The following is a 19686-nucleotide window of genomic DNA, read 5'->3' as shown; positions in this document are numbered from 1 at the left end:
GTTAATTTGAGGTTTAGGATTAAATTGTATTTTTTCTAAAAGTATTTATGTTTGCTTCTGGAAGGAAACTGTAGACATTAGTAACCCAGGTCACTTTAATGCAGCTCAAAAAAACAAAAAAATCTATGGTAAGTTCTTGAGATATTTTGAAGCTGATCTTCAGTCCCTATGGGGGTTGGTTTATTTCTGTTTCCCCTTTACTCCTAGGGTGTGACCTTTTGGGACCTCTACCCACAGCCTAGGGTGATTTTTAGGTTTCCCATTCTTTGGTAGTCAACCGGTTCCAAATTTAGTTCTCTTGTGTCAGAGAGTCTGTTGAAATTGGCTCATGTTGCAGAATTGGCAGAAAGAGAAATAGGCAAAGGAGAAAGAGTGAACTCGAATGCCAGGTCCACCTTTTGGCAATCCCTTCTTCTTTTGGATCATGGCCCCACAATTCTCCCATAAAATTCTCTGGGTTCATTTGTTTTTGCATTTAATTGTGTCTGGTTTTCTAAGTATTCTCAGTAGGAGAATTGGCTTGAATTAATTTTTCTATCATTTCTGGGGAAATAGAACTCAGAATTTTTTTTCTGTAATATTTTCAGTGGTGGAATGTATATATTTTTCAAGGTCAGGTATATTTAAGAGTGTCTTTTTATTTCATCATGAAAAAAACCTCTGCTTCACTGTGAAAAATATGTAAAAATTGCTTCACTGTTTTCTGGCATTCAGAGTTATAGAAGACAAGCCTTAAACCAGTGATTTTGTCTGTTATAGGAGTTACTTTTGTTGTTCTTAATTCATGGAGCCTTATCTTTTTTTTTTAAAAAAAAAGGCTTTTTAAAAATATTGCTGTATAAATAGCTTTAAATTAATTTGTCATAGCTTTTTTTCCAAGGAGCAAGCATCTTTTAATTTCATTGCTCAGTCACCATCTGCAGTGACTTTTGAGCCCAAGAAAATAAAGTCTGTCAGTTTCCATTTTACCCCCATCTATTTGCCATGAAGTGAGGGGACTGGATGGCATGATCTTAGTTTTTTAAATATGGAGTTTTAAGCCAGCTTTTTCACTCTCCTCATTTATCTTCATCAAGAGGCTCTTTAGTTCCCCCCTTGCTTTCTGCCATTAGAGTGGTGTCATCTGTATTTTTGAGGTTATTGATATTTCTCCTGGCAATCTTAATTCTAGCTAGTGATTCATCCAGCCCAGCATTTTGCATGATGTACTCTGCATATAAGTTAAGTAAGCAAAGTGATAACATACAGGCTTGACATACTCCTATCCCAATTTTGAACCAGTCTGCTGTTCCATGTAGGTTCTAACTGTTGCTTCCTGACCTGCTTACAGATCTCTCAGGAGGCAGGTAGGGTGGTCTGGTATTCCCATTGCTTACAGAATTTTCCATAGTTTGCTGTGATCCACAGAGTCAAAAGTTATAGCATAGTCAATGAAGCAGAATAGATGTTTTTCTGGAGTTCCCTTGCTTTTTCTATGATACAACGGATGTCTGCAATTTGATTCCTGGTTCCTCTGCCTTTTCTAAATCCAGCTTGTACATCTGGAAGTTCTCAGTTCACACACTGTTGAAGCCTAGTTTGAAGGATTTTGAGCATTACCTTGCTAGTATGTGAAATGAGCACAATTGTATGGTAGTTTGAACATTCTTTGGCATTGCCTTTCTTTGGGATTGGAATGAAAACTGACTTTTTCCAGTCCTGTGGCCACTGCTGAGTTTTCCAAATTTGCTGGCATATTGAGTGCAGCACTTTCACAGCATCATCTCTTAGGATCTGAAATAGTTCAGCTGGAATTCCATCCCCTCCACTAGCTTTGTTCATAGTAATGCTTCTTAAGGCCCACTTGACTTTACACCCCAGGATGTCTGGCTCTAGGTGAGTGACCACACCATTGTGGCTATTTGGGTTATTAAGACCTTTTTCTGGTACATTTCTTCTGTGTATTTTTACCATGTCTTCTTAATCTCTTTTGCTTCTGTTAGGTCCTTACTGTTTCTGTACTTTATTGTGCCCATCTTTGCATGAAATATTCCCTTTGTATCTCTAATTTTCTTGAAGATGTCTCTTTCCCATTCTATTTTTTTCCTTTATTTCTTTGCATTGTTCACTGAGGAAGCCTGTCTTACCTTTCTTTGCTATTCTTTGGAACTCTGTGTTCAGATGGGTGTATCTTTCCCTCTCTTCTTTGCTTTTTGCTTCTCTTCTTTTCTCAGCAATCTGTAAAGCCTCCACAGACAACCATTCTGCCTTTTTGCATTTCTTTTTCTTGGAGATAGTTTTGATCACTTTCTCCTGTACAGTGTTACAAACCTCCATTGTTCTTCATGCACTCTGTCTATCAGATCTAATTCCTTGAATCCATTTGTCACTTCCACTATATAATCATAAAGGATTTGATTTAGGTCATACCTGAATGGCCTAGTGATTTTTCCCTGCTTTCTTCAATTTAAGTCTGAATTTTGCAATAAGGAGCTCTTGATCTGAGCTACAATAAGCTACAGGTCTTGTTTTTGCTGAATGCATATGTTGGTATAGCTTCTTAGGTTAATCTTCTTTATAACCTAGCTGACTTTTACCCTAACTGAGCACTATTTATTGCATTGAATGAGTGTTTCTAATTTTGCTATTTCATTTTTAGTTTAATTGCATTTATCATATGGCAACCCACTCCAGTACTCTTGCCTGGAAAATCCCATGGACAGAGAAGCCTGGTAGACTACAGTCCATGGGGTCGCCAAGAGTCGGACACGACTGAGCAACTTCACTTACTTACTTATCATATCTTTACCTAAATCTGTTTTTGTTTCATTCTGTTAGTATCCTTTGTCACCTTAAATTATTGTGACTTTCTATTCCTGTTTTTATAGAGGTCTTGTGTTCTTGCTTCATGTTCGAGATGCCATACACTTTCCTAATTTGATTCAATGGCTAGATGATAATCAGATAAACATTTTCTCTCATGTTTCTTTTCCTTTGAAGTATAAATTTGATTGATCCTTCATTTTTTTAAAAACAGTTTTATTGAATTATAATTTTCCTTCAGTAAAAGAATACATTTTAAGCATAGTTTGTTAACTTTTGACAAATGTATATACTAATATAATCAAAGCTATAATCAACACACAGAACATTTCCATCATTCCCAGAATATCTCCAGCTCTCTTTTCAGTAAGTTCACCATAGACAACCACTGATCTGCTTTCTGTCATTGTATACTAGTGTTGCCTGTCCTAGGATTTCATATGAATGGAATCACATAGTATATGCTATTTTTGTGTCTGCTTATTTCAATTAGCATAATGTTTTTAAAGTTTATTCATGTTGGTATATCAGTAATTCACTTAAAAATATTGAATAGTAATGCATTGTATGGCTATATCACAGTTTATCCATTGGTTTCTTGATGAACACTTTTACTTATCATGAGTAAAGCTATAAACATTCATATAAAAAAGTATTTTTTATGAAGATACACATTTATTTCTCTTGATAAACACTGGGCTGTGAAAATACTGGATTGTTTTGTAAGTATATGTTTACTTTTATAAGAAATGTCCAAATAAACTAAAGAAATCTTTAATTTCTTTCAGTGTTATTTACTAGTTTTCAGTGTACAGGTTCTATTGATATTTTGTTACAGGTATTCCTCAATATTTTATATTTTGGGTGCTATTGTAAATAGTGTTTTAAAATGTAATATTCTACTTGTTTATTGCCACTATATAGAGATATAATTTACATCTTTCAACTCTGCTAAATTCACTAAGTTTTTGTAGCTTCAACCTTGCTAAATTCACTGATTTTTTTGTAGCTTATATGTAAGTTTCTTAAGATTTTCTGTATACATGATTTGCTTTCTTGCAAATAAAGATAATTTTTTCCTTCTAATATGTATGTTTGTCTGCCTGCCTACAGGCCTGGTTCCCTCCTTCTCTCTCTTTCCCTTCCTTCCTTTCTTTCCCCACTTCCTTTCTTATTTTCTTTTTCTCATTGCACTGGCTCTTATCTCCAGTTTAATATTGAATAGAAATACTGAGCATGGATTTCTTTGCTTTTCCCCTTCATTTGTGGCAGGAAAGTGTTCAGACTTTCACTGTTAAACATGGTGTTAGCTGTAAGTTTTTCACAGATGCTTTTGATCATGTTGAGGAAGTCCCCATCTATTCATAGTTTGTTGAGAATTTTTATTGTGAATGAATGTCAGTTTTTGTCAAATGTGATTTCTCCTATTAAATGATCATATGACTTCCTCACTTAATTCCATTAATAAGGTGAATTACATTGATTTACTTTGCAGTGTTAAACCAACCTTGCATTCCTGGGATACGTTCTACTTTTCAGCTATATTAGCCTGCCAGACATAATTGCTAATTTTTTTGTTAACTGTTCTTGCTCCTGCATTTATGAGGGATATTGATCTACCTTTCTTTTATTGTAATGTTTTCATCTAGCTTTGTTTACAAAGTAATGCTGGCTTCATAAAATAGGTTGGAAATTTTTTCCTTCTCTTTTATTTTCTGAGTTTATGTAAGATTTGTACTATTTATTCATTTAATAGTTAATAGTGAATCCATCTGGTAAATCCATCTGGTCTTGAGGTTTTCTTTGTGGGCAAGTTTTGCATTATGAATTCAATTGAATAGAATGGGGCATTTAACTGTCTACTTTTTATTGAGTTGAATTTTGTGATGAATGTGAGCATTTCATCCAACTCATGTAATTTCTTGGCGTGTGTCTAGTATCTGCAGTGATGTCCTACTTTCATTCCTGACATTGATAGTTTGCTTCTTTATATTTCTTAATTCATCAGTCTACCTAGGGGCTTATCAATTTTATTGAACTTTCCAAGAAAAACCACAGCATTTGTTTTATGATTTTCTGTTGGTTTTTGTTTTCAGTTTTATTGATTTGTACTTCTATCTTTGTTATTTTCTTCCTTCTACTAACATTGGATTGAATTTGTTCTTTTAGTATCTTATTAAATAGAAGTATCAATCATTTATTTTGGACCTTTAAAATTTTTCAGTGCAAGAATTTAAAGCTAAAAATTTCCCTTTAAGCATTGCTTTAATTGCAGCCTACAAATTCAAAATGCTGTGCTTTCATTGTATTTCAGAAACAAATAATTTCTCTTTGATTTATGGATTGATTAGAAGTAAGCTTTTTAAAATGTGCAAGTATTTGGTTATATTCTAGATATCTTTTTGTTATTTATTTCTAGTTTAATTCTATTGAGGTCAGAGAACATAGTTTATTCTATCACTCCATTTAAATTGTTGAGGCTTACTTTATGGATGAGAATACTGTCTTAGTAAATGCTGCCTGTGCCCTTAGTACATGTCTCTTAGACATTGTGTCTGTTCCAGTTGTTGAGTGGAGAATTCCATCATTATCAATTAAGTCAAGTTGTTGAGAATGTTGTTCAAGTCTTCTATTTTTACTGATTTTTTTCGTCTGCTTGTTTCATCAATTACCGAGAGAGGATTGTTGAAATTTACAACACTAATTATGGACTTATTTCTCCTCTAAGCTCTGTCAGTTTTGCTTTATATAATTTGAAGCTCTGTCATTAGATACACTCATATTTATGTTTTGTTTTCTTGATGAATTGACCTTTTCATCAATGTGAACTATCATTCTTTGTTCCCAGTAATATTCTTTGTCTTGAAGTCTACTTGTCTGATATTTATATAAACATTCCAGCTTTATTATGATTAGCATTTGAATCATAACAGTTTTTCTCTCATCAACTTTAACTTATCTCTTTTTATATTTCAAGTGTGTTTCTCTTAGGCAGCATATATTTGTGTCATGCATTTTGAGAAATTTAAATCCTATTTGACAGTCTTTGTCTTTTAATGTATTTATTGTTTAAGCTATTTATACTTAATGTAATTACAGATATTATTAGGCTTATATCTGTTATCTTGTGTTTGTTTTCTATTTGTTGCATCTATTCTTTATTCCTTTTGGATATCTTGCCTTCTTTTGGATTAGTTTTTACTGTTCCATTTTTCTCTCTTTGAATTGTTAGCTATACCTTTTTTAAAAAAAGAATTACTTTACAATTCTTCAATTGCAATATACACCTTTAACTTCATAGTCTACCTTCAAATAATATTATACTAGTTTGCATGTAATATAAAAGCCCTGTGCACTTTCATTTCCTCCTTCCCATCCTTTTAGTTTCTTATCAAATATTTTTCAGTCACTAAGTAGTGTCCAACTCTTTGCAACCCCATGGACTGCAGCATGCCAGGCTTCTCTTTCCTTCACTATCACCCAGAGGTTGCTCAAACTCATGTCCATTGAGTTGGTAATGCCATCCAAACATATCATCCTCTGTCACCCCCTTCTCCTGCTGCCCTCAGTTTTTCCCAGTATCAAGGTCTTTCCCAATGAGTTGGCTCTTCACATCGCGTGGTCAAAGTACTGGAGCTTCAGCTTCAGCATCATCAGTCTTTCCAATGAATATTCGGTTTTGCTTTCTTTCAAGATTGACTGGTTTGATCTCCTTGTTGTCCAGGGGACTCTCAAGAGTCTTTTCCAGTACCACAATTAGAAAGCATCAATTCTTCAGTGCTCAGCCTTCTTTATGTTCCAACTCTCACATCCATACATGACTACTGGAAAAACCATAGCTTTGCCTATACAGACTTTGTCAGCAAAGTGATGTGTCTGCATTTTAGTACACTGTCTAAGTTTGCCATAGCTTTTCTTCCATGGAGCAAGTGTCTTTTAATTTCATGGCTGCAGTCACCATCTGCAGTGATTTTGGAGCTCAAGAAAATAAAATATGCCACTGTTTCCACTTTTCCTCCATCTATTTGCCATGAATGATGGGACCAGATGCCATGATCTTATTTTTTTAATGAGTTTTAAACCAGCTTTTTCACTCTCCTCTTTCACCCTCATTGAGAGGCTCTTTAGTTCCTCTCTACTTTCGGCCATTCAGTTCAGTTCAGTTGCTCAGTCATGTCTGACTCTTTGCAAACCCATGGACTGCAGCATGCTAGGCTTCCCTGTCTATCACCAACTCCCAGAGCTTACTCAAACTATTGTCCATTGAGTTGGTGATGCCATCCAACCATCTCATCCTCTGCCGTCCCCTTCTCCTGCCTTCAATCTTTCCTGGCATTAGGGTCTTTACTAATGAGTCAGTTCTTCACATCAGGTGGCCAAAGTATTTCAGCTTCAGCTTCCGCATCAGTCTTTCCAATGAATATTCAGGACTGATTTCCTTTACAACTGACTGGTTTGATCTCCTTGCACTTCAAGGGACTCTCAAGAGTCTTAATCAATGCCACAGTTCAAAAGCATCATTTCTTTGGTGCTCAGCTTTCTTTATAGTCCAACTCTCACATCCATACATGACTACTGGAAAGACCATAGCTTTGACTAGATGGACCTGTGTTGGCAAAGTAATGTCTCTGTTTTTTAATATGCTGTTTAGGTTGGTCATAGTTTTTTCTTACAAGGAGCTTGGCTGAAGTCACCATCTGCAGTGATTTTGGAGCCCAAGAAAATAAAGTCTGACACTGTTTCCATTGTCTCCCCATCTATTTGCCATGAAGTGATAGGACCGTGTGCCATGATCTTAGTTTTCTGAATGTTGAGTTTTAAACCAAATTGTTCACTCTCCTCTTTCACCTTCATCAAGAAGCTCTTTAGTTCCTCATTGATTTCCGCCATTAGAGGAGCATCATCTGCATATCTGAGGTTTAGAATACGGAAATTTACAAAGATGTCCTACTTTCAAACATGTAACCCTATGACTTTTTTATGGTGGAATATTGTTAACTAAGTGCTTTGGGCTATAGAATCTTCTGGATGATGATAAGTAATTGTAATTCTTGCTCTGATCTGTCTCAGTTCTCTTGGTTCTTGTCTTCACTCTGTGTGTATACTGTGTTGAGGAGTTGGGTATTAACAAACTAGCAGAGATTTAGACTGTGGGTAATGTGTGAAAGTCAGTTCGATCCCTGGGTTGGGAAGAGCCCCTGGAGGGCATGACAACCCACTACAGTATTCTTGCCTGGAGAATTCCATGGACAGAGGGGCCTGGTGGGTTATGGTCCATAGGGTTGCAAAGAGTTGGGCATGACTAAAGTGATTTAGCAAGTACAACATGTGAAAGAGGTGCATTTCATGTGGGCAAGAAACTCATCTTTTCAGTCTCCACATTTTATGGGGATGGGGTGGGAAATGGAATGGTGACATATCCACTTGTAGCAGTTATTATCAATATGACAACTTCTTGGTGCCAACAATCTAGGCTGTTTAGCCTAGTATGCTATAGTGAAAAGAACAGAGTTTTGAGAACCAAGAGATATGTGTTCTAGTTGCAGCTTGTCACTTACTAACTCTGTGACCATAGCAACCTAACCTTTTAAATTTTAACTTACACATAAAGTGAGGTTAATAATCTGCTGTATCTATCCCACAGAGTTGTTTGGAGGATCAAATGAAACCATAAATGTAAAAACTTCTAAAAATTTGCTAGGCATATCATCATGTAGTCATATTATGGTATCATCATGAAGTAATATTATGGTTTTTGGGTATGCTACCTTATACTAGCTTATCTTCCCAATGGGAAAGTGGATGGAGTTGTGATGTTTTTGATAAATTAGAAAATACTTCATAGATAAAAAAATAATTATTTTAGAAAACCTGGTGATGGTTCTATTTAGGAAAAGGAAAAGTAGTGAAAAAAGACTTTTTTTTTTTACTCAGGGCACAAATACTTTCAGTGAGAAATGCTCATAGCTGTGCTTTGCTTTACAGCTTGGAACCCCATCCACTGCCAGCACATCGAATGCCACAATGCAATTAACAAACCAGCCGTGAAGGTACTGTTTTATTAGACCTGGGGCAATATTGTATTGTCAGTAGTGAAATTATCAGGAGCAAATCCCTAATTGAAAGGGAGATTGCATCCTTCTCTGTAAAGCAGAAGCCTATTCTCTGTGGTAGTCTCAGATTAGTGTACTCTGCTTTGATCTGACTGTATTTTGGTGGGTTGGTTCAAGACAGAGCAATGCATAGTGGTGTCTGCAAATGTGGCTCTGAGTTCATAGCCAAGTCCTGTCAGAAACTGGGATAGTCACCGGAATAATCCTGGTGAAACACATCGTCCTTGACTGGTTTCTATTTGGGCTAATAAACTCAAAGAGATGTACTTTGCTCTGTTTTGATGTGTTTGCTACAAATTATGAGTGGTCTAGTGTATTATTATGTGAATTCAAAGTCATAGGGCAAAAATAGATAAATTTGTGAAGCCTGAGCTCAATTCCCAAATGTGACTTCTGTTGAAATGACTGAGAGGTTGTTGGATAGCAAGCAACAGGAAATTACAGTAGAGGTAAGCGAGCAGTGGTTTAGAAAGGTCAAGGAACTCTCCTAAGGTCACACGGCCTGAACCAGGTACCTTGACCCTCAGCCTTATTCTTTTTCTAAAACATCAGATTGGTTCCGTCCTGTTATGACCCTGTATCTTTGAAGTTGAACATTAAGAAAAATGATCACATCACTTAGCAAAAATTATTTATGATATATTTGTCAGATACAACAGTTGGATAGAGAGACCTGTGTCTGGATTTGCAAAGGTTAATTTTTATATTACGACAAGTGGGAATTAGGCCAAGTGACTAAAGTTCAAGTTACTTTTTAGAACCTGTTGTCATTGGAGTTTGCCTCCCTTGTTCTATAGATAGGTATATAGGTAGGCTGCGAAGATTACCAAATAATAGAAAAATAATATTATTACTTTATAGAAACAAAGTAGAAAAGGTAAAATGAGATATAAAAAGTATGAATGGAACCACAAAAATATAAATGAAATAAAATATGTTTCATACACCAGAAGTGGAAAAGGAGTGCCAGTCATCACATCGTCATCTAGACATATCTTACCAACAAAGAACATCTTTGTGTTATTATGCTTTATCTTTTCTTTTGATGAAAGCAAATTGGATGAATTTATGCTTCCTGGTGGCTCAGATGGTAAAGAATCTGCCTGCAGTGCAGGAGACTCGAGTTTGAGTCCTGGGTTGGGAAGATCCCCTGGAGAAGGGAATGGCAACCCACTCCAGTATTCTTGCCTAGAGAATCCCACGGACAGAGAAACCTGGCAGGCTGCAGTTCCTGGGGTTGCAAAGAGTTGGACATGACTGAGCAACTAACACTTGCATGCTGAGAAAGAGCAGGTGAGGGTAACCCAACAGTGGCAGCACAGTCCTCTCCCATTCCACTATGTGCACCTTTCCGCAAATGTCTATAGATGTTTGGGGTTCACAGGTACTCTCTGGTATGAGGACATTTTGAACTCACAGATGAGTTCGAATGTTATTCACAGAGCTCAGCTTAATTCTCCACAATGGTGAGACTTTCACGGTTCCCCTGGTTTCTATCTGTCTTTTCTTCTTTCTGCCTGAGTCACAAAGCCCTCTTTTGGTTTACCCAGACATCAACAAAAAATCTGTCTAATTTTCCAGTTATTTTTACTTGATTTTATGTCAGGCTGCATTCTGATTAGAAATGGTTTTTGGCTTCCTTCCCACAGAAATCATCATGAATTAGAAATTCTCCCTCTCTTCTAGGCAAACAGTCCAGTTCTGTCCTCTGGACCAGCCTCAATTTTCTCACAGGCCGTTCCCTATAGCCAGTCCTCCAAAATAAGCCGAACCATTCTACCTTCTGTCACTTTTAAAATAGAGGTAGAATTCACATAGCATAAAACTAACTGTTTTAAAGTGGACAATTCAGTGGCATTTATCACATTCACAATATTATGCAACCACCACCTCTATCTAGTTCTAAAAAGTTTTTCTCATCTGTAAAAGTTTACTTTCTCAACCCAAGTTTTCCTAAAGAACTTCCTCTTGCATTTTTGCTCTGCACTTCCCAGAGAAGTAATATTCTTACTGACACTTCCTGTGCTGGGGCTGGTTTTACCACAGGTCTGGCTCAGGGTTGCTCTTTCTTTACGATATGAGCACTCCCCAAATCCACGGAGATATGAGCATATGACAATAGATCAAGTTACCCCAAATTCAGAAGCTTATAGAGTAATGTTAAATGAGAAGAAAATTATGAAATTACACAGTATGATACCTATTTAGCTTAAAAATTAGGTATAAGGATTTTATATTCACATTCACAGTGAAAACCAGCTGATAATGCTCATTAAAATGGTACTAGCGACTGCACTGAGATGGAGAGTTAATGAGTTATTTAAATTTTCATCCTTCCTTTTCTCCATTTTCTGAAGCCTCTGCCTTGGGCATATATTATATTTATAGACAGAAAATAACTTTTTAAATGTAACAGATCAGTCAGATATGAACATATTAATATGGTTGTAAACTGATCAGTTCAGAGTAGAATGGGATTGACAGTACTAGCCACAAATCTAGTTATGGGTTGTGTTAATTCATTTAACATGTCAGAGATCAACTAGCTAATCACTATTAACTATTTATAGTTATAACATCCTAGGAATTTTTTGGGGGGAGTAGAATGAAAGAATATCTTTGTCTAACCAAAGTATCAACGACACAATAGAAATGACAGTAAATTAACTATATTGAAGAACAGGCCATATAGGGTATTTGGGAAAACCTCGGGGAAAATGGATTTATCTTCACAAAAAACCCAGTATCTCTATAACAGAGAGGCATAACACTAGGCAGCAATTGTTACCAAACTAAGCTTGGGTTGCCCCATCTGCATGCGGTAAAGCTAAAACTACTGATACCAGGTTGTGGTGAAGGCAAGTGCAACGTTTATGGTAATGTGCCATACAAATAGTCTGGGACAGGTAGTGCTGAAACAGCAAAGCATTTTCAAAGGCCAAGTGAGGTGAGGGAGCCGGAGGCGATCTCAGGGTCTGTGGTCAGCTCGAGCACAATTCTCCGACTGTAAAGGTGGGGTAACACAGCAGTGTCACAGGGGTTAACATTATCAATCCTTTAGGCACAGTACATCTGGGGCTATGTACTCATGATCATCAAATAAACTTCTTCCATTTGGTGGTGGTTTTAGTATCTATATAACAACCTGAGAAATGTTCATCAGATACTGTTATCTGGGTAACTTCAGAGAGGAGCTACAGCAGAAGACTTGGGGGAGGTGTCTGTCTCCAGAAGGCCCCATCAGGTCCTGCTTGGTTACATAATAGTAAAAGTTGTTCAGTCATGTCTGACTCTTTGCAATCCCATGGACTATAGAGTCCATGGAATTCTCCAGGCTAGAATACTGGAGTGGGGATCTTCCTTTCTCTTCTCCAGGGGATCTTCTCAACCCAGGGATCGAACCCAGATCTCCCACATTGCAGGCGGATTCTTTACCAGCTGAGCCACCAGGGAAGCCCGGTTACATAATAATTTGCCAAATAGAAAAAATATTATCTATTTTTTCTTTTGCAATAGGTTGCAAAAAAGTAAGAACAAGAGCCAGAAGTTATGATAGATTCTTAAAATGAAAGTATGTTGGAAATATAGTCCATTATATCACACTCTGCTTTTTGGTTTTTGGTTCTACTTGAAATATCACCTTGTGGAATATTTGGATCCCAGATAATTACCTTACACAGGAGTCAGCAATGGCTATGGCTGTGGCTCTCAGCCAAATCTGACCTGCTGCCTGTTTTTGCAAATAAAGTTTTATTGGAACACAGCTATGCTCATTTGCTTATTCATTGCCTCTGGCTGCTATTACGACAGCAGGGTTGAGTAGTTGTGACAGAGAATGTATGACCCACAAAACCTGAAATATTTACCCTTTGGTCATATGCAGAAAGTTTGCCAATCCCTGATTTGACATGCCAAAAAGTGGTTATTCGTTGCATCAAAGGAAGCATGAATCTTACCTAAGGAAAATTTTCACACTGGGCCTTTAGCACCAGGGAATATATAATTTACAGATTTTGATGGTATAATTATTTAAATTTAGAAATTGTAGCTCTTGCCTCCCCAACCATTGAAACTCCTAAGGGTTTTAACTTTAAATGACAAGCTGTTTGGGTTATAAGTTCAGTTCACTTGTCCCTTTAAATCGGTAAAAAAAAAGAAAAGCAACAAAAACTAAAGAAAAGGCAGAGTGAAGTTTTAGAAGAATTTGTGTCCTAGGTATGTTAACTACATACTTAGCTATAGCGTGGATTGATTATTTCTTGAAGGGCAGGAACAGAATTCAAAATTTCTTTGGTATGTCATAAACATTTAGACTGATGCAAAGTACAAAATCCAGTTTGTCTTTGGATATTTTGTCCATTTGATTTAAAACATCCAAGTATTTGAAATATCCTAGTGGTCACTTAACATGAACACTTTTCATCTTTGTACTTAGGCTAATGAAAATAGCTATAAATAGTTGAACAGAATACTATACAGTTAAACAAACTACAGATCATATGTGGACCAAAAAAAAAAAACACTAAAAAAACACCTGAAAGTGAAAGTTGGATATCTAGATTTTAGATTCCGGAGTAAGAAAAGGGAATCACTCAATGTTAGATTTAATGCTAAATTTTCTGAATGAGGTCTATTGAGAAGCAAAATTCTCTACTGCCAGCATTCCGCTAACAGTTACGATTTTTAAATCTTAATAATGCATTTTCCTATTCCCAAAGAGAGATTACTGTGTTTACCACATTACGGAGGGAATTACTGTGTGAATAATACAGAAGCAATTTGAACAGCCACCGAATGAGATGATTTTTTATCTTTGTGGAATGAGGGTGCATTTCTTGACACTACTTGTTACTTGCATTGCAAATAACAGGAGAAATGAAAAACCACACTAGTCACATTTAAATCGCCGTATTGGAAAAACAGTTTTAGGTTGAATGGATTTTACTAAAAAATGTTTATTCTGCTTTGCTTTCAAAAACCTGTTACTGAAACATTTGTGTCTTTGACATACGGGACGTGATAAACAGGGCAAGAGAGTTCATTCTGTCTTTTCCTATGTTTCAGATGTGTATAGACCCCTCCTTGTCTGTAGCTTTGGGTGATAAACCACCCCCGTTGTATCTCTGTGAAGAATGCAGCCAGCGGATTGCAGGGTAGGTACAAAAAAGGCAATCTAATTGGGCTACACTGAGAAGAATAATCACTTCGTCTTATATTGATTACGTTACTCTCATTTCCCATTAGCCTCTCAGTTTTTTAAAGGTTAGCTTGTCAGATATTTAATATATAGCAAACTTTCATTTGAAAAGACATCAGCTTTGAAATGTTTCAGTATTTCTCTCCATGTGACAAAAGAAAGCAATTCCATTTAATAAAGCAGCTCCGATTTTCAAATGACCCTGTTAAAAAGGCCACAGTGAAAAAGAAAAGAAAGCCGTGGTTTTCAAACGTGACATAAAATTCATATGAGTTTTCTGTGCTTGTTAGTTTCACAGAATCACACTCAGCTTTCTACAAATCATGCGTATTTTGGTTGACTTAATTAGCATCTGGAAAATATCATTTAAAGCTAACTGAATATGATGAAATGTCTATAATTTATAATTTAACTGGAATGCATTAGACATTTTAGAAGTTTATTAGGATAGTGCTCTTAATTACATGTCCTTTCTTTTAGAAGTGTTTTAACAATAGCCTGCAGCTTATAAACATTCATGTGGAAGGGTAACATTGCAGAAAGGCTCAAAAATGGATTCTATTGTTCTTTATAGGGACCACAGTGAATGGCTGATTGATGTTCTTCTGCCGCAAGGTATGGTTTACTTCAGGAAGGATGAATAATAAGTAATTGTGATGGTATAGTTGATTTGTCTCCCTTTGTACTGTTTTTATTTTACAAAGACAGCAACCAAAGTATTATTTGCTATGAATATTCATTTATATGAAGCATTGTACCAATGTCTTGGTTGTAATATACCCACACATGAATATTAAGGGAAGAAATATTACTTCTACCAAAATTAAGGGTAGGTGTTGGAATCGGGATTCTGTATAACCAAAGCTGAATTCTGTCTTAAGGGATTTTCTGTGTTGCCAATGATATGCTTGCTGTGCCAGGCCAGAAAGAGAATAAAGAACATCAGTGAGAAGAGCATTGAATAATGGGTCTTTTTTCTGCCACTGTGTTTTTAGGGAAAATCATTGAATCATTTTGAGTGTCAGTTTCTCCTTCAGTAAAATGGGGATAAATAAATATATCTGGCCCATCTCAGTGAAAAGATGAGATTGTAATGCTTGCAGTTTGTTAGAGTTCTGAAAGCTATGCCTGGTAAGCTAGCAGGTCGAAGACAGAACATTTCTCTATGTATGGGGAGGCAGATATCCCAGTCACCTAACTGCAGGCTGAAATGACCAGGAAAAATATTTAGGAAAGCAGAAGAAAGATGAAAGGTGGAAAAAGCTGGGGGCATACTGAGTATAGATCAGACATGCGGGAGGAAATTGATCTTTAGCTTCAGAGGTAGATAGTAGAAGAACTTACATGAAAGAATTTACGTGTAAACACCTTATGTTAACTAATTTCAGTTGTTCTTTTTTAAAAAGCTAAAGGAATTTGCTTGATGATAATTATACACCATTTCTTTATAGCTTAACCCAATATTAGATTATCTCAACCTTAAGAAATAAATTATTTAATGAGTGCTCTGCATTTGTAAGATGGATCAATAATGTCAGCCTCTATATCCTTCAGAGACATTTAAAAATTTATATAAGAATATCTGTAAAAAGATTTGGGTTTACATGGGTAAAGGTAACTTTTCCCCTCTTAAATTAGGCTACCTTGCAAGTGAACTTCCGGTGCTCTGAGGTAAAACCCATAGTCAGGTTCTAAATTACATTTTAAATACAGGTAAGTCCCCCTACATTCAACCCTTCCAGTTGTGAACTTTCAGAGATGCAAACTTGTGTTTGCATGTCCGATCTCATAAGTTAGTTCACATGTCTGGAATATCTTGGGTGCGTGCATCCTCCACAAGTGATTGTATTTTTGTGTACTTCATTGTATAGTACTGTGTTATATAGAGTACAATAGTACAGTATCTTTATTTCAAGCCCAGAATGTCTGGAAGCAAGCATAAAAGCAGTGGTATATACAGCTGATTGTGTTAGTTGGGTACCTAGGCTAACATTGTTGGACATGATGAACAAATTGGACTTACAAATGCACTCTCAGAATGAAATGTGCTTGTATGTAGGGGACTTATTGTATAGATATGTTGCTGAATTCTGGTCATCTCCAGATAATATTCATCTGTTGAAGAAAATTGATCATAACTTTTCATTACTTATCCAGAGAGATGACCCACTAACCTCAGCTTAAGATAAATGCCAGGATATCAAACTGTTAAATAACCATCAATTAAACAAAATCTGTTTTAAAAACTGAGTTGTTAATCTTATTGATTTGGCATTCACTAATTCATAATTTCCAGATGGAGTTTGGGAGACATTTACCTTTGATTTTGTTAGTAAGTTGTGATATAGACTATTAGCAATGGTTTAATTTATTTTTTGAGCACTTACTATTTCAGGGGAAATGTTAACAGATTCTTAGAAAAATTATCTTCAAGTTTTATCAACCACCAATTTTCTTGGAGATAGTTGGTATGCCTACTAAAAAGAGTTTTATCCACTTGTTAAACTTAATCCTTAAGTACTAAGGTAGTTTGACAGCCTTATTCCAACTGACCTATCCATGGGTTTGAAAGATGTTTTCTCTTAATAAGCCTGCAACTGGTTTTGCACTAGTTAAGGACTGATGTTAGTTGATAATTTGAGTCTAATTCATTTAAGTTATTAAGTTTTTTTTCTACAATTCTGATTTGGCAAATCATCTCCATGGTGAAACTTGATCACATCAACTCAGTGTCATAGCATAATGGAAGAGCAGTAGACAGGGAATCAAGAGACATTTCTGGATTGATTGGTCTCTACCTTTTATAGTCTGTATGATCCTGAAGAACTCCTATAACCCTCAATTTTGTTCTCTGTCAAATGACTGGGTGAGATTAATATTATTTGATCTGAATTCTAAGTCATATCTGAGAAGGTTGAATTATTTCTAAGACTAGATAAAGTATTTGCAGCACACAGGTGTTTTTAATCTCATTAAGAATGAGTAGATGACAATTCATGAGACAAAGGAGAAAGGTGTTTGGGCCAAATCTGGAGGTTGTGTTACTAAGCTTGTTTTTACTCCTCTTCGTGGCTGCCCTTATTTAAAACGGGCTTTCTTTTTTGTTGATATTTTGTGTACCTTCCCCTTACAGCTGAAATATCTGCTATATGTCAGAAGAAGGTAAGAGCAAACCATCTGTGTGGTGAGGCATGATTTGCTGTGTTTGTATGTAAATTCATTCATTGACAGCTGTCTCATTTCTGCACCATGGTTTCCCAGTATGTACATGTCACTGTATTTGTGAAGGGGGAAAGGAAATTATTCAGCATGCAAGATTGCTATGTCTCGATGGTCTCTATTTCCATTTCTGCTTTTGCTTACCCATCATATGCACAGTGTTTTTGAAAAATAATATGAAATAAAAGCATATGTGTAACTCTGGGGTAGAAATTTGAATACAAAAGTGAATGACAATGCAACTTAATTTTGGTAAATGATGATCTTGTTTGCTAAAAATCTTTATTGTTTGGAAGTGGAGTGCAAGTGGTCCAACACTTGTGTGTCAAAAACATAACCAGACCAAATATATATATGGAAAATACATATTTATATGTGAGGTGAATGATATCTCTAGTTAAAGATTCTACCTTCAAATAGCCACTGTTCATGACACTTTCCCTGAGCTATTTCCATCTTATTTTCTTGCTCTAGTTGTTTGAGAGGTACAAGAGAAGGTAGTATGATGTCATACAAAGAACTCTGGACTGGTTGATGGAGATATTTGGATTCTGGTCAGCTGTCTTCCCATCTAGCTATGAGATCATGTACATGTCATTTAAACTTTTTAGGAGTTGGTTATGAGTGGGTACCTTTGGAGGGCTGTTTCAGTTTTCTATTGCCATGTAATAAACTATCCTAAAATGTATTAACTTAGAACAGCAAACATTTGATCACAATTTTGTGGATCAGCTGCCTTGCCTATGCTCACCTAAAAAGTTCTCTTGATAAACTTCTAGGCTCACTCGGGTATTTGCAGTTAGTGGATTTGCTGGCAATTAGCTGGTTGCAGATGACTTTAATCACATGTCTGGAGCCTCAACTGAGATGGCTGGAATGGTTGGGATGACTGGGGTGTCTGGCCCTCCCTCTTTTCATTAGGTGTCTCATCTTCCAGGAGGCTAGGCTGGATTTGTTCTCAAGGTATGAGTGTTCTGAGAAGGTGAGAGAGGAGGCTGCAAGGCCTTTTGAGACTGAAGCTCAGTGGTAGCCCAGCATCACTTCTGCTGCATTCCATTGATCAAAGCAAGTCCAAAGCACAGCCCAGTTTAAACAAGTGGGCAAATAGACTCCTCCTCTTTTAGAGAAGGAGCAGCAAGAATTTTGTGACCATATTTAATCTACCACAGTTCACCTTCTGGATATAATTACTTACATTCTTTCTGTATGACAAATATTCTTACCACCTTACAAGACCTGCAAAAGTCTAACCTACTTATGGCTTCAGGCTTCAAGTCCATTGTCTTGTGATCTGCATTTGGTCTGCTCACTGATGAAACCCTTCAGGTACAAATTTTCTTGAACCAGAGACTGGTGAATTAAAAAGCAAGTTATGTGACCTCTACATACCCAGCACAAAACGGTGAGACAGGGATAGGATGACAGCAATAGACCTCTGTTCAAAAAGAGGAAGGGCAAGCAGATAGCTGTTACTAGTCTATAGCAACTCCAGCCATGAACACGTCAGCAGTTTTTCAGTCTCCAGGGATAGCAAATATGCCTTGATTAGCATCTGATTTTGCTTCCTGGGAGTAGTTTCCTAATTCATTTCTGTCCTGGGATCTTTCCTCCACTCTCTGACATGTTTCCTTTTTAATAAGAAATAACCCATGTTGCAACTGAGTAACTCTCTCAATCTGCCTCCTGCATGTAGAAATGGGGTTCCATAGACCTCTCTTTGTGTCACACTGTGTGTGTCCCTTTTAGTCTGCTGGTGGTGCTTTTACTAGTATGCCTTTCTTTAAAACTTTGCGGATTTTCTATGAATCTCACTGGAGTTCAATGCCCTCAAAGCCACATCTGTAATTCTTTTTGAGACAGTTCCTTTTATATTGTGGACATTTCAGTCTGCCCTTAACATTATTAGAAGCTATAGTCTAGCTGAGACGCTCAACTGGGCATCACCTTATATCTTTTGGAAGTTTTAACAAAGGATCATAGTCATTCACCATACTTTTGATTTCATTTTTATCCTGAGGCTATTTCCTACTTTGAGAATCTTTTACAAGCTGGAGAGACTAGGATGAGAAACAGTTTTATTTTCTAAAACGACATTTCCTGGCTTTGGTGGTATACCTAACATATTTGACACCCACAATGGATCATTTTTTAACACTCTCCTCATTTATGTGACAAAATTATTTTCGGTAATAAGCTTAAAGTTAGCACATTTTATTACTTATTCTTTAATAAATGTATTTTATATGAAAGTTCATTTTGAGAACTTTTATTTGGTTCATAATAGATCAGAATGTTTCAAGCTTGCTTTGGGCAAAGCTTGTGTCTTTACCTCTTTCAGTACTAGATATTGTACAT

The 19686-nt window shown here is 36.4% G+C and overlaps 1 protein-coding gene across 13 annotated transcripts in view; it reads left to right on the top strand.

Moving 5' to 3' along the window:
- UNC79 (unc-79 homolog, NALCN channel complex subunit) overlaps positions 1 to 19686 on the top strand; it is a 270926-nt gene that overhangs the window by 94282 nt on the left and 156958 nt on the right. For 12 of the 13 annotated variants that reach the window (XM_070477922.1, XM_020875952.2, XM_070477919.1 and 9 more), the window contains 4 exons: positions 8788 to 8852; positions 13980 to 14068; positions 14687 to 14727; positions 17246 to 17274. In XM_070477922.1, coding sequence (XP_070334023.1) covers positions 8788 to 8852; positions 13980 to 14068; positions 14687 to 14727; positions 17246 to 17274 — 224 coding nt within the window. Of the gene's footprint in view, positions 1 to 8787; positions 8853 to 13979; positions 14069 to 14686; positions 14728 to 17245; positions 17275 to 19686 lie in introns of those variants that run through there. The other variant, XM_020875961.2, reaches the window with a different exon arrangement.

Source organism: Odocoileus virginianus, chromosome 16, assembly GCF_023699985.2.
Source record: "Odocoileus virginianus isolate 20LAN1187 ecotype Illinois chromosome 16, Ovbor_1.2, whole genome shotgun sequence".
Lineage (NCBI taxonomy): Eukaryota > Metazoa > Chordata > Mammalia > Artiodactyla > Cervidae > Odocoileus > Odocoileus virginianus.
Note: the sequence above shows the minus strand (reverse complement) of the source record. Positions and strands in the feature narration are given on the sequence as shown.